The 24,057-nt window shown below is 56.0% G+C and overlaps 3 protein-coding genes across 10 annotated transcripts; 2 read left to right on the forward strand and 1 right to left on the reverse strand.

The window, feature by feature from the left end:
* The first annotated feature begins 2,390 nt into the window (after positions 1-2,390).
* Positions 2,391-14,097, forward strand: NLRX1 (NLR family member X1). Of its 4 annotated transcripts, none has more exons than XM_082682788.1 (10): positions 2,391-2,551; positions 4,773-4,900; positions 5,459-5,528; positions 5,955-6,043; positions 6,579-7,198; positions 7,556-8,377; positions 10,954-11,549; positions 11,771-11,857; positions 12,584-12,835; positions 13,232-14,097. In XM_082682788.1, the coding sequence occupies exons 2-10, from the start codon at positions 4,831-4,833 to the stop codon at positions 13,551-13,553; spliced, it is 2,928 nt and encodes a 975-aa protein (XP_082538914.1). In that variant the 5' UTR covers positions 2,391-2,551; positions 4,773-4,830; the 3' UTR covers positions 13,554-14,097. The 4 variants fall into 4 exon arrangements, with proteins under 4 accessions (XP_082538914.1, XP_082538913.1, XP_082538916.1 ...); XM_082682787.1 differs by lacking the exon at positions 2,391-2,551 and adding an exon at positions 2,664-2,951; XM_082682790.1 differs by lacking the exon at positions 2,391-2,551 and adding an exon at positions 2,694-3,038.
* Positions 14,098-14,556: 459 nt separating this feature from the next.
* Positions 14,557-18,987, forward strand: NHERF4 (NHERF family PDZ scaffold protein 4). Of its 5 annotated transcripts, none has more exons than XM_082682798.1 (11): positions 14,557-14,605; positions 14,991-15,021; positions 15,179-15,252; positions 15,585-15,793; positions 16,057-16,246; positions 16,343-16,479; positions 16,730-16,934; positions 17,135-17,331; positions 17,430-17,657; positions 17,802-18,002; positions 18,244-18,987. In XM_082682798.1, exons 1-11 carry the CDS (start codon positions 14,590-14,592, stop codon positions 18,271-18,273), a joined length of 1,518 nt encoding a protein of 505 aa, XP_082538924.1. In that variant the 5' UTR covers positions 14,557-14,589; the 3' UTR covers positions 18,274-18,987. The 5 variants fall into 5 exon arrangements, with proteins under 5 accessions (XP_082538924.1, XP_082538927.1, XP_082538923.1 ...); XM_082682801.1 differs by having other exon boundaries at positions 14,571-14,605; positions 15,115-15,252; XM_082682797.1 differs by having other exon boundaries at positions 14,575-14,605; positions 14,988-15,021.
* Positions 18,988-19,792: 805 nt separating this feature from the next.
* DRC12 (dynein regulatory complex subunit 12 homolog) lies at positions 19,793-23,681 on the reverse strand. Its single transcript, XM_082683663.1, is given in 8 exon segments — positions 19,793-19,880; positions 19,883-19,991; positions 20,296-20,426; positions 21,584-21,676; positions 22,228-22,347; positions 22,742-22,807; positions 23,242-23,323; positions 23,635-23,681. Coding segments are annotated over 7 exon segments (615 nt in total). The 5' UTR covers positions 23,312-23,323; positions 23,635-23,681; the 3' UTR covers positions 19,793-19,854.
* Between the last annotated feature and the right edge of the window lie 376 nt (positions 23,682-24,057).

Here is a 24,057-nt window from a genome sequence, read left to right on the forward strand (position 1 = left end):
TCTTTCTTAAGATTCTTCCTCTTTACTTTCTCTTTCAAAATGTAAATACTCCTAAAAGAGTAAAACATTTATAAATTCACACTTCTGCAAGTGCCCCTGGGAACAAGAGGAGACAAACAGCCTTTCTGGAGCCAGCAAAGGCCATCCAGGCACAGAGAACATCTGTAGAGTGGCTCTTGCATTTGCAGGGAAAGCTCTTTGGATTCGGGCAATAACCCCAAGAGGTTGCTAGGATGAGTATTATCATTTCCTCCTTCCACAGAGAAGAAAACCAAGGCTTGGAAAAGTGACTTGAGCAAGTGCTCCAGACACTGCTCCTGCTGCTGGGAGCCCCCTGCGATTTCTTCCCACCGGCCCCATCGGCCCACAGAGGTGTGGCACAGATACCCAGGCCTGGCATGCTTTGAAATGGGCCCCCTCTCCCTGAGGGCCAGACCCCCCAGGACTCAGAGATCACTGCCTTCCCTGTAGCCACCCTCTGTGTCAGGGCCTGTGCGAGGGGCTGGAGGACAGGGAAGATGCAGGCCGTTTTCCATGCTATGGGTCTATGGGACCCGACGCCCCATCTTGAGGTCAGATGAGAGAGCACATGCCCACAGCGTGACTCACAGTCCTTCTGTCTGCAAGAGGCCAAATTATATGTTATTAATAAAGCCTCCATGGCTGTCAAAGCCACTAAGGACGGGGAGGGGAACTGCTTGCTCTGAGCCATGTCCAGTAACTGTAGCCGGAGGCCTGTCTGTCTTGCATGGCTAGGGAAGTGGAGTGAACCTAGAAGACCCCCAGGTCTGAAATGTCTCCTTGAGACCCCATTCATAGCGTTGCTCTATCTCTCTCCCCTCTCCTCATCCCATTCTACTCCCCTTTCAGAGCTTCTCTTAAAATGAGAACGTCCCCCTATTGTCGGGAAATGCCCTTCCCTTCCCAGACTTTTCTTTTTTTTTTTTAAGATTTTATTATTATTATTATTTTTTAAAGCTTTTATTTGTTTCTTTGTCAGAGAGAGAGTGCTAGCAGGGAGAGCAGCAGGCAGAAGGAGAAGCTGGAGAAGCAGACTCCCCCACAGGGCAGGGAGCCCAACATTGGGCTGGATCCTAGGACCCTGGGATCATGACTGGAGCCAAAGGCAGGCGTTAGCTGACTAAGCCACCCAGGTGCCCCTAAAGATTTTATTTACTGAGAGAGAGAGATTGAGAGAACAAGTAGGGGGAGGGGCAGAGGTCCCCAAGGAGCAGGGAGCCTGATGCAGGACTTGATCCCCGGACTCGATCCCAGGCCCCTGGGATCGTGACTTGAGCTGAAGGCAGATGCTTAACTCTAGCCACCCAGGAGCTGGGATCCACAGGGAACAGGACCAGGGTGGGAACTTCCTGGGCTGTCCCCCTGAGTCGTGCCTGCCCTCTGTGGCCCACCCCTTCCCAGACTTATTTAAGATCTAATTCAAATGTCACCTGCTCTTCCAGAATCAGTAGCTTCCTCCCCCAGCCTTTCCAAAGGCTTCCTTCCATCAGCCTCTGAAGGACCATCATTTGGCTGGAGGGAAGCTATGGTCTGGACCCTGCACGCCTTTCTTTCTTTTTAAAAAAAAAAAAAAAAAAAGATTTTATTTATTTATTTATTTATTTGTCAGAGAGAGTGAGCACAGAGAGACAGAGTGGCAGGCAGAGGCAGAGGGAGAAGCAGGCTCCCTGTGGAGCAAGGAGCCCGATATGGGACTGGATCCCAGGACACTGGGATCACGACCTGAGCCGAAGGCAGCTGCTTAACCAACTGAGCCACCCAGGCACCCCCTGCATACCTTTCCACCGGTAGCTCAGTAGGAACTCCTTGAATGAACACACCTTCAAGTGTAAACGAAATATCAACTCTGTCTTCAATCTGGATGGGGAGTAGAGATCACAGAGCCCTCTTCCCAGCCCTTCCCTGAGGTGCCTCTCTACAGCTTCCCCACTGCACACCTCCGTTCAGTGCTCACTACACACCTATGTCTGCATGTGGGGCATGCCCTGGCTGTGGGCGGTGGGTGGCTGTTCCATGGGTGACGTGGGCCCTGGGTGTGCCCTGTGTGGAAGCAGAGGGATAAGGGTGAGGGCTCTGGGAACCAGGAAGCCCCAGGGCTAGGCCGTGACTGGGTGCTAGACAAGAAGAGCAGGTTGGGGTGGGAACTCTCCCTCAGCCCCATTTTTGCTCCTTTCTTGGTCAAAGTGACCAGAAGCCACACACAGAGGTTTGGGGGTCTGAAGAGCGCCAGGTACGGAGGGAGCACCCAACAAGGTCTTGACTCAGATCTCTGCTAGGAGGTAGGCTGAGGGGGTGATGAGGCACCGCGGGAAGAGTGTCCTGGGGACCGGTAGGTGGCTCAGGAGGGGTGGGGGGAGGGGTGCCGAGGTAGGAGGACCCAGGCAGGGACTCTAGTTCCCGCCCTGCCATTTCCTCATTAGGTCAACCCCGGGCACCTCAGGTCATCCTGGGCACGTCAGGTCACCCCGGTACGCCGCAGCATCTCCATCTGCACAATGGGCCGAGCAGCGAGCCCTGCCCTGGACGGGAGGTAACCGGCTGGCCCTGGCGCGGGGTCACCTGCGGAGGGCGCTGGGCGCGGCGGGGCCCGCCTGGATCGAGGGCTGCGGCCCCAGAGGGCGGGCGCGACTCGGGGACAGCCCGTGAAATCCCCGCCCCGGTCTCCGAGCCCTGCCTCCGCGGGTCGCCAGCGCCAGGCTGTCCTCCCCGCTGCCCGCGGCGGGCGCTGGCTGCAAGCACTGGCCGGGCTCCGCGCAGGCGGGCGGGGCAGGCGGGACGCGCGGCGCCGGGGCCTCTGGGAGGAAGCGAGAGACGCCGGCAGCCGCGGGGGAAGGCCCAACCGGCTCCGCCGCCCCTCGCCCCCGACCGGGCCGCTGCTCGGGGCGCGCGTGCAGCGGGGAGTTCGCCCCCGGACCCGGAGGATCGAACGGGTGCGCTGAGCGGTGGGCATGCCGGCCGCCTACCCCCTTGGGCCCCGACGCCAGCGGGAACGGGGAGAGCTGTTTGGGATCCAGTCTGTGCGTGTGTGGAGGGGGAGGGGGGCTCTGGACCCCTGGGAGCACAGCCCTTGCACCCTTCTTACACTCGGCGTCCCTCCTTTCCTCTCTGGCCCGCTGAGCTCCGGTGACTTGGGAAATTGCCTTCACCACCGCCCCACCCTCATGGCGAGTCCCATCTTTTTTTTTTTTTTTTTTTAAGATTTTATTTATTTGACAGACAGAGATCACAAGTAGGCAGAGAGGCAGAGAGAGAGGGGTGGGGGGGGAGGAAGCAGGCTCCCGGCTGAGCAGAGAGCCCTTTGTGGGCCTCCATCCCAGATTGGGATCATGACCCCAGCCAATGGCAGAGGCTTAAACCCACTGAGCCACCCAAGAGCCCCGCGGCGAGTCCCATCTTGAGGCAGTGGCCAGGGAGCCGGTTTGATCCCACTGTGCTGGTTTTCCCAGCTTCCCAGGGCCCTCTCTTAACCTTTCTCCAACCTCTGGGACCTCTGCTTGGAGCCGCAGCCCCTCCACTGGTTGGTCCTGCTGGCGGGTGGGCTCAGGGCAGCCGATTTTCCTAGAGCTTGTCCTGCCCTTGAGGAGCCACTTCTCCGTGGAGACCAGGTGCCAAATAGCAGCACTCTGTGTAAGGGGCATCAGGAGAGACTTCCCGAGGGAGGGGGCCTTTGAGCAGGGTCTTAAAAGATTGTGTAGCATTCTGGTAGGGGAGTAAGGCCATTCCAAGTCCAAGTGTATAAACAAAGTCAGTAAAGTGTAAGCATGAATTTGGGGAGTCTGGCAAATGAAGTACAGGTTGGGGGCAAACTCCAAAAAATAGCTTATGTGGGCAGGCAGGGGGTTTGGACGCTACAGGTAACCTAGGATTTTAGGGAGGTGATGGAGGGCGGTGAGGGATTGCAATGGGGTGGGGCAAGACTGAAGGCAGAGGCCCGGAAGGAGACAGAGGGTCCCCAGAAGTCCACAGAGGGCCTAAGGTAGCACAGGAGGGGCATAGGACCATGCAGTAGGACCAGGCTGGCAAAGCACTGGGAGAAGGGATCAGTAGGACTGTTGCAGCTGCATGAAAGGGTTTGAAGACCAAGAGCTCAGGTTCCTAGTATAAATGTGTGATTGGGAAGATAGGCAGTAAAGGAACAAAAAGGGGAGGCGGATGAGGAGTGTATGTGCAGAGTTTAAAGCATGGGCAGGATAGCCACGTGGACATGTCAAGTAGGAAGTTCATTCTTTCATTTATTTATTATTTATGCCAACCTCAAAGGCATCTGACATAAAAGTCACAGAGAAGATAAGATGATAAAATCATTAAAACTCAGCTAACAGGACCTGATAGCTGGGGGGAAAAAAACACAGAGGAGAGTGGATAATTGTTACTTGAAAATGTAGGTTCAGAAAAGCCGTTGAAAATGAACATAGGACTCATCTGAGCTTGCTGGCTGCCAAGCGAAAAAAAAGGACACCTAAATAAAGCAGCAGGGCACCGGGGCTGGGACTCAGGAGCAAGGCAGCTGTGGAGGCTCAGCGGGAGACACAAAGGTGGTAGGAGATAAATTGGCATCCGGAAAGTGGGGGATATAGGAGAGGGAGTCAGTCTGAAGGCCAGCAAGGCCAGGGCACTGGCACTGCTGACATTTAAGAAAAGGCCGATGCTCCCTGAGGAGGAAGACCTTTCTGCAGCCTCACAAGGAGGTAGGGGTGGGAAGGTGTGTGTATGTGTGTGTGTATGGTCCCTTCACACAAGTCTTCTTGCAGAGGAACAGGACAGAAGGTGGCCTGCTAATTGCCCTGAGCTCTGACCTTCTTCCCTACCATGAGGTGGGGCCGCTATTTGCCCAGGGCTTCGTGGGGCTCTGGTCTGGGAGGAGCGCTCCAGTCTGCAGGTGAGCTGGAAGCAGGGGTTTCTGTTTCTGCCTCTCCTTTCAGAGTCCAGATGGTGTCTTCAAGAGAGCAGGGATCCAGACACCAGGTGTTCTGGCCCTAGCTCTGCCATTCACATGCTGCTGGCCTTGGGCAAGTCACCTCACCTGCCTGAGGTTCACTTTTTCCTCATCCTAAACTAAGGGAGTCAAGCTAGATGATCTTAAGCGTCCCCATAGCTACTTGAAGTCTAGGATCACTTGTCTGATCTCATTTTGCATTCAACAAATATTTATTAAGTGCATGCTATGTGCCAGACCTTGTGCTAACTTCTAAGTATGTAATTATAAATAAAAACAGATGTGGTCCCTGCTCTCGTGGAGGGGGGTAGGGCAGAAATGAATGTTAATCAAATAATCACACGAGATATAAAATTGCATGGTAACTGCTACAAAGGGGCAGTACATGATGCGATGAGAACAAGTGACGGGAGATTTGACATAGATGTGAAGTCTGTGTGTCGGTGGGGAAATGTGGGTGGGATCTGAATGTTCTTTCTTTCTTTCCCTTTCTCTGTATAGATGAACGAATCCCCTTCCTGATCCACTGGAGTTGGCCCCTTAAAGGGAAGCTGCCCCTTGGGCTCCCTAGGTGAGGCCTCAGGACACATCTGGGCACAGCCTGGGAAGGGTCAGGACTTGGCAAGAACTTGACTCCCACCCCCCGGGGTGAGGTTGGTTTTCTGGGAGTGAGGAGGGTACAGAGTCAGCTTCCAGGCCTCAGAGGAAGTTGGTTTACTTTATCTACAGTGTAAGTGACAGTGGGCAGCCAGAGGGAGGATCTGGGGGGGGAAATGGGTGGATCCTGGCAGTGGCCAGCCTGAGTTCCAGGGGGCAAGACCTCAGTCCCCAGGAAGAGTATGAGAGTCAGACAAGGCTCTCAACTTGGATGTCCAGAGTCACGCCTAGATCTCAGAAAGCTAGAAGTCCAGCAATTCAGATGGGCCTGGGCTTTGAGCCTGTCCAGAGGCTGAGCCCAGGAGCCAACCCCCAGCTCATTCCTTCTCCTTGCTCTTAGGGCCTTTGTACATCACCGTGGAAGCTCAACAGGCAGTAGTCCTACGTCCAGAAGCCGTGGAAAGTTGTTCCAGGGCATCTCTGCATCGGGTAAAGGGACTGACTGCTCGGTTGGCCTGAGGGGAGGGGCTGGCTGGGATCCCAGGGGCAGGGGATGGGGAGGTTGGGAGTTGGGTCTGGAGGGAGAAGAAGGCAGGAAGAAGAAGGCATAGAGGACCCACTGCCATCATCCATCAGTGGGCAAACCCTCCCCTGTTGCCCCATTGTCCACCCATCCATGTCTCCCTTCCTGCAACACTTGTGCAGTGCACACCCACACGCTTGCCATGTACAAAGCACTGGGAGGGGTACATCATCCTGACTCTCAATAAACTGGGTCTAACAGGCAAGTGGAGATTGCACACACAACCACATAACCGTTCAACCCAGGTTTGGTGTTACTGGTCTCTTGACTTGCTCCTTTCTGCCATGGGGGCTTCCAGACTTCCTGGGAGAGTCCTATATACACAGCCCCATCCTGGGTCTCTGTGTCCTGGTGCTGCATTTTGCTCTGTGGCCTGACCAGCCTTAAGCTCCTGCCCTTCCTGCCCTTTTCCTTGACCCATTCCCCTTGCCTCCCATCCAGAAGCCATTGAGTACCACCGCCGGAATCTGGCTGAGTGGTTCAGCCGGCTGCCCAGAGAAGAGCGCCAGTTTGGCCCAACCTTTGCACTGGATACAGTCCACGTAGACCCTGTGATCCGCGAGAGCACCCCAGATGAGCTGCTTCGCCCGCCGGCGCAGCTGGCGCTGGAGCACCAACACCCCACCGCTGGGCTCCCCCCACTGTCCCTGTCCCAGCTCTTTGACCCCGATGCTTGTGGGCGCCGGGTACAGACAGTGGTGCTGTACGGGACAGTGGGCACGGGGAAGAGCACGCTGGTGCGCAAGATGGTCCTGGACTGGTGTTACGGGCGCTTGCCGGCTTTCGAGCTGCTTGTCCCCTTCTCCTGCGAGGACCTGTCCTCCCTGGGCTCTGCCCCAGCGTCCTTGTGCCAACTTGTGGCTCAGCGCTACACGTCCCTGAAGGAGATCCTGCCTCTGATGGCTGCTGCTGGGTCCCGCCTGCTTTTTGTCCTGCACGGCCTGGAACGGCTCAACCTCGACTTCCGGTTGGCGGGGACAGGGCTTTGCAGTGACCCCGAGAAGCCAGAGGCGCCAGCTGCCATCATTGTCAACCTGCTGCGCAAATACATGCTGCCCGAGGTGAGTGTCCTCACCGCCCACCCTGCCGCCGCTGCCCCTGACCTGTCCCCTAAGGACTTTGGTGTCCCCAGCCCACGTGTTTACTGGTGTGGGAGCACTGGTTCTGCATCAGTTCAGACCTGCCCCGCCACATCCCTGCTGTGTGTCTTTGAGCAAGTCCCTAACTTCCCTGAGCTTGTTTCCTTCCCTCCTGGAGCTGTCCCAATCAGATTAGATCCCGGGGTCCCAGCTGGGGCTCAGTCATAGGATTATGATGCTCACCCTCATCCTTAGACACTCGGTCTGCGGGGGCTTTCCGAGGAGTGAGGCAGTCAGGATGCGGAGGTCCTTCCTAACCCTCAACCGGGTGTTCCCCAGGCCAGCATTCTGGTGACTACCCGGCCCTCTGCCGTGGGCCGAATCCCCAGCAAATACGTGGGCCGATATGGCGAGATCTGTGGCTTCTCGGACACCAACCTGCAGAAGCTCTACTTCCAGCTCCGCCTCAACCAGCCGGACTGTGGGACAGGCGCCGGGGGCGCAGGGATCTCGGCCACGCTGGCTCAGCGGGACAGTCTGGTGGAGATGCTGTCCCGCAACCTGGAGGGGCACCACCAGATCGCCGCCGCCTGCTTTCTACCCTCCTACTGCTGGCTGGTGTGTGCCACCTTGCACTTCCTGCATGCCCCCACGCCGCCTGGGCAGACCCTAACCAGCATTTACACCAGCTTCCTGCGTCTCAACTTCAGTGGGGAGACGCTGGACAGCACTGACCCCTCCAACCTGTCCCTCATGGCCTACGCTGCCCGGACCATGGGCAAGTTGGCTTACGAGGGGGTGTCCTCCCGCAAGACCTACTTCTCCGAAGACGACGTCCGCGGCTGCCTGGAAGCCGGCCTCAAGACGGAGGAAGAGTTCCAGCTGCTGCATGTCTTCCGCCGGGATGCCCTGCGGTTTTTCCTGGCTCCATGCGTGGAGCCAGGGCACCGGGGCACCTTTGTGTTCACCGTGCCCGCCATGCAGGAGTACCTGGCCGCCCTCTACATCGTGCTGGGCTTGCGGAAGACGACCTTTCAGCGGGTGGGCAAGGAGGTGGCCGAGCTCGTGGGCCGTGTCGGGGAGGACGTCAGTCTGGTCCTGGGCATCGTGGCCAAGCTTCTGCCCCTGCGAGCCCTGCCTCTGCTCTTCAACCTGCTCAAGGTAAGAGCCCAAGCACGCCAGGCTGTCTGCGCCCCCGTATTCCCCCTTCACCCCTTACTCCCCTCCCAGGAGGCGACTGCTACTTCCTGCATAGCCGTCTTCCGGACCCTGGTTTCAGATTTAGGCAATCTGGCTTTTCATGGGGTTGAGACCAAAGGGAGGGAGAGAGAGAAACCACAGGCTGAGCAGAGCTTGGAGGTGGGAGGAGGATGCAAGGCCTTTCCACACAGTCCTGTGACCCTAATGACGATTGTCTTTTTGTGTTTCTTCTCCTTGTCTTTGTCGGCGGGAGGCCGGAGTTGCTACAGTCTGGGGTCTGTGCTCTGCTTTGCGGGCCCCAGAAACTCCACTGTATCTGTTCTCCCAGAGGTGGTTGGACTCTGGGAATGATGACTCATCCTAACAAAATCACCAGAGACAGGTTTATAAAGCAGATGCCATTTTATTCATTTATACCGGGAGGATAAATGGCATTGGTAATTGGCTTAGGATAGTGCAGGCCTGCTCCAGGATCCCAATTACAAGCCCGGGGACTGTGTTCTGAACAGGGAGGATGCGCTAGGGTTCTGAGGAGAGGAAGGAGGCACCCTCCAGTAATGTCTCTCAGTGCCTCGTAAATGAAATATTATGATTCCTTTTTAGATAAAGACACTGAGGCTCACGGGGGCTAAGTAATTTGTCCAAGGTCACTCAGATAGTAGAAGAGCTAGGATCTGAGTCCAGATCCTAGTTTTGTGATTCTGAACCCTGTGCTCTCTCAGCCAAACCTGCTGTTCAGCTTCCGTGCCTTGCTAGGTAACCCTGGTCCTCTCTAGGAATGTTTCGTTAGCTTGTCTTAAGGCAGCAGAGCCCTGGTCAGTGCTGGCAAAATTTTAACAAGTTTTCCTTTTTTATAGGCAACAAAGCATAGGGTTAGGATCAGGGATTCGGTAATCCAGCCATGTGGGTTCAAATGCAGGCTCTGCCGCTTCCTAGCTATGTGATCTTGGACAACTTACTTAACCTCTCTGTGCCTCCAGTCCTTATCTGTTAAATGGGGATAATACAATGTATATCATGGGTCTAATATGAGGGTTAAATGTGTTCATCCTCAGGACCTGGCACATAGGAAGTTTCTATTTCAATGTTTGTTAAACCTCAAAAACAGGCTCAGGCAGCCTACCCCTTCTGCCACCATTGCCTCAGATGGGGGCATGGCCGTTGCTGAGGCCAGCCCACCCCTTTGACGACGGGCTTGCTTGCTCTGGATCACGGCAAGAGGCTGTGGTCTCCTGACAGGGTTCACCCTATGGTTAGCACCACAGCTCCAGGCCCTCTGGGAGGGAGCTCTGCCTAGCAGAGGACTAGTCCCATCTGTTTCTTCAGCCCTATTGAATCCCCCTCACCACGTGACATTTCCTCATCTTGTCACCAGGTGACTGTTGAGAGAGAAGCACTTGAATCTCCATGGCAGGAACCTCACCTATAAAATGTGAAGAACAAAACAAAACAAAAAAAAAAACCCAAAACCAGTCAGTCATTAGAGAAGAGACCACAAAATAGCCTCGTGGCTCCTTGCCAGAGGTCTGGGCTCCTTCTTGCTTTTCAGCCCCAACCCCAGGCTGGGAGCTGATGTCCCAAACCCAAACATTAATTTCTCCAACAAGTATTTGAGCCCTTGCTGTGTGCTAGGCACTGTGTTAGAGTCTGAGGAAGAAACAGTGAAGAGAACCCTGGGTTTCTGCCCTTTCTGGTCCTCTAGTAAGAACACAAACAGGTCACCATAACCATGTAATTTAAAGGTGTGCTAAGGGCCTGGAGAGACAAATTCTAGTGTTGTGAAGGTGTGTAAGTGGGGAGCTGGTTTGGTTGGCGGGGGGGGAAATCTCTCTACAGGAAGGGCATTTACTCTGATCCCTGGAGGATTGATTGATCCCCTACTACTGGGAGAAGAATTGGGGGGGACAACACCCCAGGAAGAGTACAGCTTTGAAGGAAGAGAACTGTGGTACTGTCGAAAAAAAAAAATCCTAATAATGAGAAAAGCTGAAAGCACAGAAGCAGAGTGCGTGAGTGTGAGAGGTCTGTAGAAGGAGACAGTGGGGCTGGCAGGGGCCAGATCCTGCAGGGCCTGGAAGGAGCAGAAGGGAAGCCAGTCATCGTTGCTGGGATGACTGCGGTGGTGCAGAGGGTGGGCGTGTCTTCACAGCATCTAGCCTGGTACGGAACAAAAGGCATCGCAGATGCTAATTCCTTCCTACCACTGGGCTTGCCAATGTAAGGGGCGTTTGGGGAAAAAGAATTTCCTAAGGGCCTGATGGTATGACGAGGGTATGATGCAAGTGTTAAGAGAGGAGTCTGGAAAGGTCCATTTGGGGCCAAATCATGACCCGTTTTCTAGTCCACGTGGGCAGTGGGGAGCCAGAGCAGATGCTATGGGGGTGGGGGTGGGGCGTAATGTGATCAGACAAATGGTACTGCGGGTTTGAGAGGGATGGCGAGGCTGGAGCAGGGAGGGAGAGCTGCCCCTTGGGCTGAGCTTCCAAGGCTGAGCAGGAGGCGCGAGGCTACAGCACCTTCCCTGTGTGCTCTCCCAGGTAGTGCCGCGAGTGTTTGGGCGTGTGGTTGGTAAGAGCCGCGAGGCCGTGGCCCAGGCCATGGTGCTGGAGATGTTCCGAGAGGAGGACTACTACAACGATGACGTCCTAGACCAGATGGGTGCCAGTATCCTGGGCGTGGAGGGCCCGCGGCGGCACCCGGACGAGCCTCCCGAGGACGAGGTCTTCGAGCTCTTCCCCATGTTCATGGGGGGGCTCCTCTCTGCACAAAACCGGGCCGTGCTGGCTCAGCTCGGCTGCCCCATCAAGACCCTGGATGCCCTGGAGAATGCCCAGGCCATCAAGAAGAAGCTGGGTAAGCTGGGCCGGCAGGTGCTGCCCCCGTCCGAGCTCCTTGACCACCTCTTCTTCCACTACGAGTTCCAGAATCAGCGCTTCTCCGCCGAGGTGCTCAGCTCCCTGCGTCAGCTCAACCTGGCGGGGGTGCGCATGACTCCCGTCAAGTGCACGGTGGTGGCGGCCGTCCTGGGCAGCGGGAGGCATGCGCTGGATGAGGTGAACTTGGCCTCCTGTCAGCTCGACCCCGCCGGGCTGCACACGCTCATGCCTGTCTTCCTGCGTGCTCGGAAGCTGGGGTGAGGACCCCTGAAGGCTGGAGAGGGTTGCGGGTGAAGAGGCTGGAAGAGAAGGTGCTAATGAGGCCAGAGGTGGGGAGGAAGGAGCAAAAGGTGGGATGAAGAAGTCCTGTATGTGTGGAGGTGACGAGCAGTGGGAGGGAGGGCACCGTGGGTGGGCCGGCTCCATGCTGAGCTCCTTCCTTGCTTCTCCCCTCCCCTCTGACCACCTCCTGTTCCAGCTTGCAGCTCAACAGCCTGGGCCCCGAAGCCTGCAGTGTCCTCCGGGACCTGCTGCTGCATGACCAGTGCCAAATTACCACCCTGCGGTAAGTGTTTCGGAAGCAGAGCCGGAGGGAGGTTCCCCCCCATCCTGGTGGCAGGCTGAGGTCAAGGGTGAGCTCAGGCCTGCCACTGGTCCACCCATGCTGTGGTAGAGGGGGTGGGAGCCTAGACCCTGGCCTGCCCCCTCTCCCCAGGTCCAGTGCAAACAGCAGGGTAGATGAACAATGCTTCCAGGAATAGGTGCTCAGAAACCCAGTGCTGGCGGGGGGTGGGATAATACCCAGGCTGGTTGCCTGGTAACAGTGCCACTGATGCCCTTCCAGAATGTTCCCTGTTGCCTTGAAAGGATGACCCTAATGCTGGGTGCTCAGTAGATGCTTCCAAAGTGCTGGCTGATTTACTAGGAGCCCAGAAGCCTGGGCTCCTAGTAAATTCCTAGGTTAGAGGAAGGGGAGGTGAATGAGAAGGGGGAGGGCCCTGGGGCAGGGGCCTCTGCGTGGGAGGTAAGAAAAGGAGGAAGAGGAGGAATAGTAACCATGAAGAGTGGGGAGTCAAGGGAGGAGGAGAAGCCGTCTCCCACCCAGCTCTCCCACCCCTGCAGTGTGCCATACCCCCTGCTTCTTCCTTCCCTTCTCCCATCCCCCACATTTCTTTGTGTCCGGGCTCCCCTCCACCCCACGCTGTGTGTGCTTTGGGTCCAAGTCCCGAGGCAAGTCCTGTGGCAAGCCCTGCCACAGGCCCTCATCTCCTTGGGGTGCATGTGGCTGTAGGCTGTCCAACAACCCGCTGACGGCGGCTGGTGTGGCCCAGCTGGTGGAGGGGCTGGCGGGGAACAGCTCGCTGACGCACCTGTCCCTGTTGCACACGGGCCTCGGGGACGAGGGCCTGCAGCTGCTGGCCGCCCAGCTGGACCGGAATCAACAGCTACAGGAGCTGAACGTGGCCTACAACAGCGCTGGCGACACAGCAGCCCTGGCCCTGGCGCAAGCCGCCCGGGACCACCCTTCCTTGGAGCTGCTGCAGTAAGTCTGGCCCCTACCCTGGCCGGGAGGTCCTGGTCTCCACTTGTTTTTTCCTATGGTAGGGCTTGTCCTCTTTCCTTGCCTTCTAACGATTGTGGACCAGCTTCTGAACCAACCTGCCCGTCTGTGATTGGCCTTTACCCTGCCCTGGTCCCCTACTACCGTTTCTCTTAGGATCCTGGTGGCCCCGTCTTACTATCCCTGGTCCTGCTGAATTCAGATGTCATCCCTGCCCCCTGTTGGCCACCGCCCCCATGTCTGGCTCACTGCAGACACCTGCCCCATTAAGTTCTATAGCCAGGGGATGAGTTATGAGAATTCTCTGCTCTGCCCCATACCCCCTCTCCTCTGTCTCAGAGCTCCGCTGAGCGGTATCTTCTCTTCTCTCTCTTCCAGCCTCTACTTCAATGAGCTGAGCTCAGAGGGCCGCCAGGCCCTGCGGGACTTGGGTGGCACTGCTAAAGGGGGTGCTCGGGTCGTGGTGTCGCTGACAGAGGGGACAGCAGTGTCTGAGTACTGGTCAGTGATCCTAAGTGAAGTCCAGCGGAACCTCAACAGCTGGGATCGGGGCCGCGTCCGCCGCCACCTTGACCTTCTACTTCGTGATCTGGAAGACAGCCGAGGGGCCACCCTTAACCCCTGGCGCAAGGCCCAGCTGCTGCGAGTGGAGGGTGAGGTCAGGGTCCTCCTGGAGCAGCTGGGAGGCTCTGGAACCTGAAGCAGGGGCAGCAGTCACCTAGCGGTGTGACCCCTGGCCCCAAGATCCTTCCCTCTGTGGCCTCCTGGTTTGCATTACTACTTCCAGAAAGACTCCTTTGGGGCTGGAGGTAAAGGGAGGAGCACACCTGTGGCAGTTGCTGTCCTGGGGCAAGTCCATCCATGGCTTCCAGGTCTGGAGTTTCCAGGGTGATGAAACAGGCATCTCCATTCAAGAGGAAGACTGAGAAAGACTTCAAGCCGACAGTTGCCCTGGCGCACTACCAACCTTGCCTCTCCACTCTCTGGAGCGTCTGACTGTGCCACCAGGGGGCGCACTTCTTAAATCGCGTTTGCCAAAAGGTGCAGCCTTCCCGCTGTCGGAGGGCAGGTCCTTTCTGCCTTGCTGCTTGTCCAGGACGCCCAAGATGCCCCCTGCCACTTTCCAATCATGTTGGTGCCTTCTCCCCTTCACACCTCCTTCCTCACCACCCCACCTGTGCTCAGGTGCTCCAAGGGCCCTGTGCAGTGCCTTGCTTCCATTAAAAAGTTGTGTCTTCCATCTACTGTGGCTTCCTCCTTGCCTGGTGCTTTCAGGAAAGGGTACTGTGTTTGGTCGTTCTGGTAAACTACTGACCACATTCTGTTACCGGTGCTAGGTTCAGAGGCAGTGAGGGCTGAGGCGGGGGTGGGGGGCATGAACAAAATCCTGGGGGGTGGGGGGAGGCCATGCTGGGCCTTAGGACCCCTATCACCTTTTTCAACATACTTATCCCAGGCTCGGAATTACAGTGACCAGCAAGCCATCTGCCTTTGTCTGCCCAGAGCAGAAGCTGGGACAGCAGCAGAGTCTCCGGAGGAAGTCCGGGGCCCAGGAATGGGGGCAGGAGGAACACACAGACTTCCCCAGAGGATAAGACTGTCCTCCCGTTAACCATTACCCTGCTGCTTCTAAGGCAGTGTCTTTAAGGAGGCGGGACGTGGCAGGGTTGGTGGGAGGGTCAGCTGGTTTTGATGAACCTTGTCCCTACCCTGAGCGCTGGGTCGCTGGTCCAACTATGGAGGCAGCTACAGGTAGGAGGCCGGGAGAAATCCTCTAGTGGGGGCTTTAGGGCAGTGAGAGGGCAGGGTGGGAGGTAGAGGCTTCGGGGACCAGAGTGTACTTGATGTTGTGACTTGGAGACCTAAGGCAAATAGACTCAAGTTAGGAGAGAAGAGGTGAGTGGAGAGGTCTGCCTTCCTGGTCCACGCCCTGTCCTGCTATGTTCAGATTTCTGTGCCAGGGACTAGGAGGAGAAGGGGAAGGGAGAGGAAGGGAAGATTTTTCTGGAGCAGAATGGAGGGAGCAAGCCCTGAGTGTGGGGGTTCCCCTGAGTCCTTTTAGTGAATGACCCTGGAAGAGGAGTGGGGTGGGGAGAGAATGCAGCCCTCCTCCCCTCATCCCTTCTTTGCACAGCAGGTCTCCGGGACACAGCCTCCTTAACAGCTCGGTAAGTGCCCTGCGGTGCTGGGAAGGGTTGGGCTGGGAGCAGAGGGACTCCAAGGTGGGGAGGCTCTTCAGCTGCCATTCGCCCCTCAAGTAGAGGCTGGGACCAGAGTCCAGATGTCATCAGCTCGCTCCTACCTGCATCCCTCGCCTCCTTGCAGGAAGTTTGAGTTTAACCCAAAGTGGGGCATTGATAATCCAGTCCTCTCTCTGGCTGAAGACTTCGACCCCTCAGGTAACCCCCTTGCCCTGGGCAATCATTCCCTTTCCCCAGAGATACCACAGCTCCTCAGGCCTTCTATCTCCTTGGTAACCACTCCACTCTGCCTCCCTCTGATAACAGCCTTGGTGGGGAGTAACTGCGTGGAGGTAGGAGGGCGTTGGCTGCTTTCTTCTGTCCAAGCCACTCTGCCCACGTGGTATTTAGTCTCACCGTCCAACACCTAACTGGGTAAAAGCCTGCCCAGTGCCCTATCACAAGGGCAGGGTTGGCCAGGTCAAGGTGACCTGTACTTGGGCCTATCCCCTTCCCTCCCCCTCTTCTGTTGCCTTCCCCCTCCCCCTCAGATCTCCAGCGCCTGCAGCGGCCTCGTTTCTGTCTGCTGAGCAAAGAGGAAGGCAGGAGTTTTGGCTTCCACCTGCAGGAGCTGGGCAGGGCTGGGCCTGTGGTGTGCAGGGTGGACCCAGGCACCTCTGCCCAGTACCAGGGCCTTCGGGAAGGGGACCGGATCCTGGGGGTGAATGACAGAGTCGTGGAATGTGAAGACTACGCTGTGGTGAGATTGGGCCGGGGGGTCTCCCTGTGGAATCCAAGGATGCTACACAGCACCTCGGGGAGAGAGGAGCCAAGGGGGCCCCTCCCTGGTTATAGGCGGGCCTCTGCTTCCCCCGCCTCCGGGGATCTGGGGCTGTCCAGGTGGGGATGGTTGAGTGAAGGTATCCAGACAGCTTCATCCAGGGAAAGTAAAATGTAGGCTCTGGGAAGGGGGCGTTGGCAGGAGGGGCGGGCCCCACCTCATGCCACGCCCCCTCGGTTTAGGTGGTTCGCTGCATCCGGGACAGTGGGCCCCGCGTGCTGCTGACCGTCTTGGCGCAGCACGTGCATGATGTCGCTCGAGCTCAGCAGGGGAACAGCGCCCGCCTCTGTCCTCCTCTCGGCCCTGGGGTCCGGCCCCGACTGTGCCACGTAGTGAAAGACGAGGGTGGTTTTGGCTTCAGTGTCTCCTACAGTGAGCTTAGGGGCTCGGGAGGGAGGTCAGGAGGGGGATTTCAGCCCTGTTCTGGGCAGACAGCAGACCGAAACTTGCTTTTTTTTTTGGCTTCAGGCCATCAGGGTCCTTTCTGGCTGGTGCTGAGCACTGGAGGAGCAGCCGAGCGGGCAGGGGTGCCCCCTGGGGCCCGGCTGCTGGAAGTGAACGGGGTCAGCGTGGAGAAGTTCACTTATCACCAGCTCAGCAGGAAGGTATGGCTGTATGTTTCCCCATTCATCCTCACCCACCTGGGCCCCAGAGCCTTGCCTCAGGCAGCCGGTTCCTCCCCCCTGCACCTCATCTGAATTTGACCTTCTGCCTCCTGCCACCCTTCCCTTGACAATTGGTCCTAGGCTCTGCTCTCCCCCACCTTGCTGCCTCACTCCTGGGGCTGTGAGGAGCGCTTGCCTCTGCCCTCCCCACCCAGGTGCTTGACGCTGATGCCCCACTGGGTCCCCACAGCTTTCACAGAGTGGAGACCAAGTGACCCTGCTGGTGGCAGGGCCAGAGGTGGAGGAACGGTGTCGCCAGCTGGGAATGCCCCTGGCTGCACCCCTGGCAGAGGGCTGGGCACTGCCCACCAGGCCCCGCCGTCTGCACCTAAAGAAAGGGTCCCAGGGCTTTGGGTTCCTGCTTCGTGAGGAGAAAGGTCTTGATGGTCGTCCTGGTGAGTGGGAGCCCCAGAGATGGGTCGGGAGGGTGTGGCTTGGGGGTGGGCAAGCACGACATGGTGCACAGAAAACCCCAGCCCTGAGCCTCCGCCCTCCTCCTCCTGTGTACACCCTGGATCAGTTCCTCCGTGTGCCCACAGTGGCCTGGGGTGGTGCCGGGGTTGGGGGAGGAGCGATGAGGATGTTTATGTCCCAGGACAGTTCCTGTGGGAGGTGGACCCAGGACTGCCAGCTGAGAAAGCCGGGATGCAGGCTGGGGACCGGCTGGTGGCTGTGGCTGGGGAAAGTGTGGAGGGGCTGGGCCATGAGGAGACGGTGGCCAGGATCCGGGCACAGGGCTCCTGTGTCTCCCTCATTGTTGTCGACCCTAAAGCTGACCGCTTCTTCAGCATGGTGCGAGTGCGGGGGCGGGGGCTGGAGTGTGGGCAGGAATGGAGCAGGGCTCAGGCAGAGGGAGATGCTACAGGTCTGTTCTATCTGCCTCCTTTCAGGTTCGCTTATCCCCACTTCTCTTCTTGGAGAGCACAGAGGCTCCTGCCTCCCCGCAGGAAACCTGCTCGGCCTCTCTGGTTGAAACCAAGGACCTACCAGTTGAAGACACAGCCGTGCCTCTTGTCCCAGGCGGCTCCCGCCAGTGCTCCCTATACCCTGCGCCCGGCGGTGGCTATGGCTTCCGACTTAGCTGTGTGGCCAGTGAGCCTCGAATCTTCATCTCCCAGGTGACTTATGCCCCATGGACCTTGGGTCTTTCCAATCATTTGCCTCCTGATGAGCCTTCATCTGCTTCCCTCCTGAGGTCTTAGAACAATCCAGCAACTTTTCCATGGTATCCCATGTTCTGTGACCCTTCTCTTTGCCACCAGGTGACGCTAGGAGGCTCAGCTGCCCAGGCAGGGCTGCAAATGGGAGACGTGATTCTGGAGGTGAACGGGTATCCCATGGGTGGAGAGAATGACCTGGAAAAGCTTCAGCAGCTGGCTGTGGCTGAGCCACCGCTTCACCTGAAGCTGGCAGCGAGGTCTTGCCAGGGCTCGGAAGCCTGCAATCCCCCCGGGTTTGGAGAGGTAAGGTAGAAGAGACAGATGGACTGCAGGCAGCTAGAGAAGGATAGAGGGAGTCAGAGAAAGGAACCACAGGGTGAAGCAGTGTGGGACATGCAGGTTGGGATGTTAGGCCATGGTAGGTGGGGACAGAAGGACCCATGGAACTCGCTGCCATTCCTGGGCACGACAGGGCAGGTGGGCGCAGGGAAAATGTTTACTCTTCTCATCCTTGAATAACCTTCTCTCTTCTCTCTCTGCTCAGGACTGGGCTCCGGTGTCAGAGCTGCTATAGTCCTCTCCTGCTTGGCACAGACCTGCCCAGTGGCCTCTCCTGCTTGTGATGGTAGGAGCTGAGAAGCTCCTTTAAGCCAGAAGGGACAGCTCTTTAAGCCAGAAGGGACAGCTCTAGGATTCTGGGCACCTCCAATCGCAGGATTGCCCTGGGTCTCCCTCCCTTCCCTTGGGCCCACCTCCCAAAAGAAGGTGTGTCCAGAGGTCTTAGCCAGCCCCACTAGGGGGCGGTCTGCCCTCTGGTTCCACAGGAAGTCCTATGGGAGCTTTGGGAGTTGTGTCCCACAGATGGAGTTCTGCCTGAAACAAGTGGTGTGATTTATAATAAATTATACTCTTTCCCGGCACAGAGCTCCTAAAGCCCTTGGAGTTTCCTGAGTAGTAAGAGTGATCGTCTTTTACTCATAACAAGCCCTTTTCAACCAAACTTAACTTTGTTAAGGAAGTGACTTTTGGAAAACACCTAAGGATGGGGGGCTGGTTGCCAGGGAAACCAACCACGTGATTAGATGGCTGGAACTTTCAGCCTACCCCATCCCCACGCCGGGCCTCTGGGGAGAGGGGAGGTGCTGGAGGTGGAATGAATCACCAACCACCAATGGTGTCATGGACCATGACCCCATAGTAAATAAAGCCTCCATGAAGAACCAAAAAGATGGAACCAAACAGAGATGCGGGGAGGGCGGCACCCCCAAAGAGGACACAGGCTTCCATGCTCGTGCCTTGCCCCCAGCAAACCTGCCACCTGGCTCTTCCTGAGTTGTGTCCTTCATAATAAACTTGGGTTCTGTGAGTCACGCTAGCAAGATGATGGAACCTGAGGAGGGGGTCGTGGGAACCTCTGTTTTTCCACCAATGGGTCAGAAGCCCAGGAGACGAGCTGGACTTGACACAGGCTTTTGAAGTGGGGACAGTCTTGTGGGACTGAGCCTGAGGCCTGTGGGATCGGATGCTCTCTTCACATCGGTAGTGCCAGAATGGAATTAAATCGTAAGATACCCAGCTGGTGTCCACAGAGCTGTTAGAGAATTGCTTGGTGACCCCTTCCACGTGACCAGAAGTGAAGTAGTAATGAGTGTTATAAAATAGAGGAGGGACACAGAGTTTCCTTTTATGAGGCTGACTAGGATTATTCCAGATGGAACTTATCCCAGGCATAACTCTTGGACTCTCGCATATATTGCAAGAATTTGAAGGGCAGCTACACCTTCTCTCTGAGGCACCTCAGGATTGTGGGGGCTGGTGCAGGGTCACTGTAGGTTTATTATAGAAAGGGCCTTGCCACAACAAATCTGGCTGCCTGTGTTGGCAGGGCAAAGGAGAATAGAGGATGGTGATTGAAGGGCCCCAGAAAGGCCTCAGACTCAAAGCCTGGGGCCCATTTTCTCTAAGAGAGTTGCTGAGAGTTTGTCAAATTTCTCTCCTCTCTTTAAGTCTCCAGGGCAATGGGCCAGCCCAGAACCAAGATGTCCCCAAAGGAGATACTCGTATCTGCCAAAAAGCCACAGACCACAGTTCTGTTGAGTTCTACATCAAGATAGCTTTATTGCTGGAGCCTCCAAGAGCCCCAGAGACTAGCGGCTTACGGCTTCAAAGATCCAGGGGGTTGAGTCCAAACTGGCGGAGCTGCTCCTTGTACTTGGCGTGAAGTCTCAGCACAGCCCCATCCCACTGAGGCTTGATGACCCTCAGCTTGGCCAAGAGTCGGTCCAGGCTGCCCTGCAGACACCAAGTTTGAGGCCCCAGGAAAGGAGAGGGTAGAGTGAGTGGTGGTGCCCCGGGCTGGTCTGTACGCTTTCCTTGCCAGTGTCTTCTTCAAGTTCTTACTCTTAGTAAGTAGGCATGGTTGCATTCCCCTGCCAGTCTACCCTCAAGACAGAGCAGGATTCCCCCTGGAGATACTGCTTCTCCTTTCCCCGGGTCTACCATTGATGACGATGGCAGCATGAACTAGTTTGGGTCGGAGTGGGAGGATAGGGGAGCACTAGGTACTGGGGGTTGGGCTTCCAACGGTGGTGCTTACATGTAAGATTTCCTCATACTTGGCCTCCATGTCTGCCACGTGGGCCCGAAGCTGAGCCAGCGTCTGGTCCCGCTCTCCCAGGGCCTGCTCAGCCTCTTGCCCTGCAGCCTTGGCCTCCTTCTGGCACGTCTCTGTGGGGCAGGACAGAAGGATGAAGGGGACTGAATAGTGACACTCTCCCTGTGAACAGAGTCCTCAAAGGTGCCTAAAAAGCAGAACTTAAATGGGATCACTCCAGCCTTCCCCCAGGATCATCAATTTTCCCACAGTCTGTATAAAGAGCTGACGTATACCATTAAGGTACAGCCGAGAAAGTAGTAGACTTGGGACAAGGAATGTGGGTCCAAAGTCTGGTTGTCACTTACTTAATATCTGTGTAAGCTCAGGCATGCCTCTCTCAGACTCAGTTTTTTCATCTTTAAAGACAGACTGATACAAACCTTACCAGCTTACTGTGAGTTAAATGCGAGAATGTGTGAGAAGATGCCTCGTATATACAGGAGGTGCTCCCTAAATGCTGATTGATTTTAAATTTGAGATAAGGCAAGGATTAGGAAAGAAATGCAGGGTCTGCATGGCAGAGAAGCAAGTCTTGGGTATCTGTAGCTAAACTGAGGCCATTTTAGGGGAGCCTGGCTGACTTAGTCCGTAGTGCCTGCTACTCTTGATCTCAGGGTCATGAGTTCAAGCCCCACATTGGGCATGGCACCTACTAAGAAAGAAACTGAGGCTATTTTAGGTTAAGAAAACTCTGAGACCACAATTATGAAAGATCTTATGTGCCATGCTAAGATAGTTCAACTCTACCTTGTAACCAAGAGAGAAAAGAAAACCTTACTGTTCTTTACATTTTTGTTTATCTGGAAGGTTTATTCCTTTATTTAGCAATAATTACTTAGGGCTTGGCATGAACTTGGCATTGAAGATATGAAAGTAAATAAGTCAAATATCTTTTCTTAGTTTCATTGTAAAAATCAGCTAAGAGGGAATATGTTTTGCTCATGACAGATAAGGCAGGGGTGGGGAGAAAGACCCAGATTTGGAGAGATCATGGAGAGAGGGAGATGAGATGAGAGACCCATGTCTGCTTTAGTTACAACTTAGAGATTTTTATCATCTTGAACCCTCTGCTCCAGTCCTCCATGGTGGGAGAGTCAGTGGGGAAAATGGTCCAAGGGCCTAGACAGCACACAGTCTTCTAGAGAAAGAGGATCTTCAGTCCGCCTCTGCAGGCTGGACCTTGTCAGTGCCCCAGGAGAGAGAGGGCTTAGGGGGTGGGGAAGCCTACCCAGCTGTTCCCGAAGGCCTGTCACTTCTTCCTCCAGCTGCCTACTGCGGGTCTCCATTTCCTTCTGCAGGGCCCGGCACTGACGACTCATTTCTGTGGTGGGGGCAGAGGGTGACCAGGGACCCAGGTGTGGATGGAGTAGTGGAGAGAGGAAAGGAAGCTGTGGGTGGTGAAGGGCCTGCTTGGCCCAGTGGGACAGGAACATAAAGGCCTTCTCAGTTCCCGTGATTTTAAGAAGCTGGAGGAACTGGAACACCTGGGGCAGAGCTGGGAAACCACACCCCTTTCCCCCTCCCCGACCTGGTCCAGTCCTGGACCTGGATTCTAGCCCTTCTCCCCACTTACTCCCATGGCACCAATGAGACAAGGCCATGTAAGTTTTTGTAATCCACATTACAAGAGGTGCTTTCTGTAATCCATAAAGCACATGCCATTGGGCATCCTGGAAGGTTCCTGCCCAGCATCCCGCAGGCCTTCCTTTGGTTCTTTCAGGCCCCGTGCCTGATCCATGCTGAGCCGGGAAGGTTGGGGATAGGCATGGCAGATGGAAGTCCTCCTCAGTTCTCTTCCTGCACCCTCTGGCCCTCTTGGTTGTCCTCTTCCAGGCCCCTGTCTCCCGCCCACCTGCCTGGCCAACCACGCACCTGCATAGATGGCCTTGCTCTCACTTCGGGCCTCCTCCAACTCAGCCTCCAACACCTGCAGCCTCCGCCTCAGCTGCTCCTCAGAAGCTTTAGCCCGGCGGGCCTCATCCCTCCGCAGAGCTGCGGAAAGTCCCAGAGCAGTCCTTACAACGGGCTGGGGGTCCCACCAAATCAGGCCCCAAGGGCTTGATAGACTCCTCCCACCTCTGGGAATCTGGTGGCAGATTCCCAGCCTCTCATTCTCTCTCTGGATTGGTTGGTTGGTTTTCCCCCTAGAATCCCATGAGCTCTTCATTGCTAAGAAGGCAAAACTCCATGTCCTGCTTATGAAAAATAGCTCTCCTCACCCACCCTCACTGCCCACCCCCTCCTCGCAATGTCGAGTCTTTCTCCACTGGAGGATGGGGGAGAGATCAGCTCGGCCTCCTGACACAGCTCCAACCATCCAAGCCTCCAGGATGCAAACTGCCCTATTGTCCCACCTCTGGTGTCCCAGAGCCTCTACCCTTCTTACCCAGGTGGTCTTGGAGCAGCTTCTTCTCCATCACTACCCGCCGGTATGCAGACTTGGCCTCCACATCTGCCTTGGCAAGTTGGCAAAATCTCAGCTTACCATGATCTCAGCCTTCCTCATGTCTCCCCATCCTCAGCCTACACCTTGGACTTTTTCCCTGCAGCTCTGAGGGCCTCTAAACGAGGGATCTCTGATGGCAGAGGCTATCGAGGTCACCCCTGTGTCCTGGCTGCCCAGCACAGAGTAGGTACTTGGAATATGGGTGATGAATGTATTAAGGAAGGCACCGAGCCAGAAGGGCACCACGGAGCGGGTGCGTGCTGATTTCCCCAATTTCCCAGCTCCATGGAACCTGGGGGCAGGGGGACCCGAAGAGGGAGGGGCATGAAACTCTGTCTTGTCATGCAGAGGGCTTCGTTCTCTCTGGAGCACCTCTGCTTGGTCTCTAAGCCAGAGCATGGAGAAGCAGGAGGCATTCACCTCCAGCCACCCTGACTCACCAGCGCCCGCATTCTCTTTCTTCTCCTGTGTCCCAGCTTTCTTCCCCTTTCCTTTGGTTTTGGGTGGCATCTCCTTGCTGTCCTAGGGAGGGAGAGGACTCATATTTAAGCCTGGGCATGGGGCTCCTTTCCTGACCCCTGGACTGAACCAGGAGTCCTAGGAAAGTTAGAGTTCTAGTCTCCAAGTCTTTCTCTTCTACTTTCCAAAAGCTTCCATGCTTGGACTCCTTGGAACGTTAGGCAAGGCTGGTATTTGGGGAGGGTGGAGCTGTTTCTTTCTATCAGTCAGGTTCTATGAGCAGAAATCACTTCTCTCAGTCGTCTTTTGGAGAAAATAAATCTCAGTACTTGTCCCTTCCCTCTTCCCATCATCCTTGCCCTGCCTTTTCTTACCTGTAGGATCCTCTCTGGCCTCTGCTGTGTCTCCCTGTGGGGTGACCCCCTCATGGGAGGGGCAGAGAAAAGGCCCAACCAGCTCAGAGCCTGAGGAGGAGCCTGGGTTATGGGAGCCAATCCAGGGTGGCAAATTTCCTTTGAGGGCAGGACTGAGAACTGCACGGTTGGGTTTCTGGAGACCAAATGTTGTCCAGGTAACTGGGAAACATGGAGCTCATAGGCAGGTGGAATGTGCCAAGCACAAATCTTAAAATAGCAAGGTCCTGGAGGGTCGCTTCTCTCCTTATCCCTAAATCCTAAATGTATTTCGAGGAGAAAGAGCTTTGGAACCAGTTAACTAGGCTTTATTTTCACTTAGCAGTGCCTGAAGTTCTGAGACATACAAATGACAGATTTTCATATCTGACAGGATGCTGTTGT

Source organism: Mustela nivalis (assembly GCF_964662115.1).
Source record: "Mustela nivalis genome assembly, chromosome: 9".
NCBI classification, from domain to species: Eukaryota; Metazoa; Chordata; class Mammalia; order Carnivora; family Mustelidae; genus Mustela; species Mustela nivalis.

Bases quoted from the DNA above. Each gene is read 5' to 3' on its own strand.
- NLRX1 (XM_082682788.1), top strand. From the start codon at position 4,831: ATGAGGTGGGGCCGCTATTTGCCCAGGGCTTCGTGGGGCTCTGGTCTG. The intron at 4,901-5,458 runs GTGAGCTGGAAG...TTCTCTGTATAG, and splicing joins AGGAGCGCTCCAGTCTGCAG to ATGAACGAATCCCCTTCCTG. The intron at 7,199-7,555 runs GTGAGTGTCCTC...GGTGTTCCCCAG, and splicing joins GCAAATACATGCTGCCCGAG to GCCAGCATTCTGGTGACTAC.
- NHERF4 (XM_082682797.1), top strand. The intron at 15,022-15,178 runs GTAAGTGCCCTG...GCCTCCTTGCAG, and splicing joins ACAGCCTCCTTAACAGCTCG to GAAGTTTGAGTTTAACCCAA. The intron at 18,003-18,243 runs GTAAGGTAGAAG...CTCTCTGCTCAG, and splicing joins ATCCCCCCGGGTTTGGAGAG to GACTGGGCTCCGGTGTCAGA.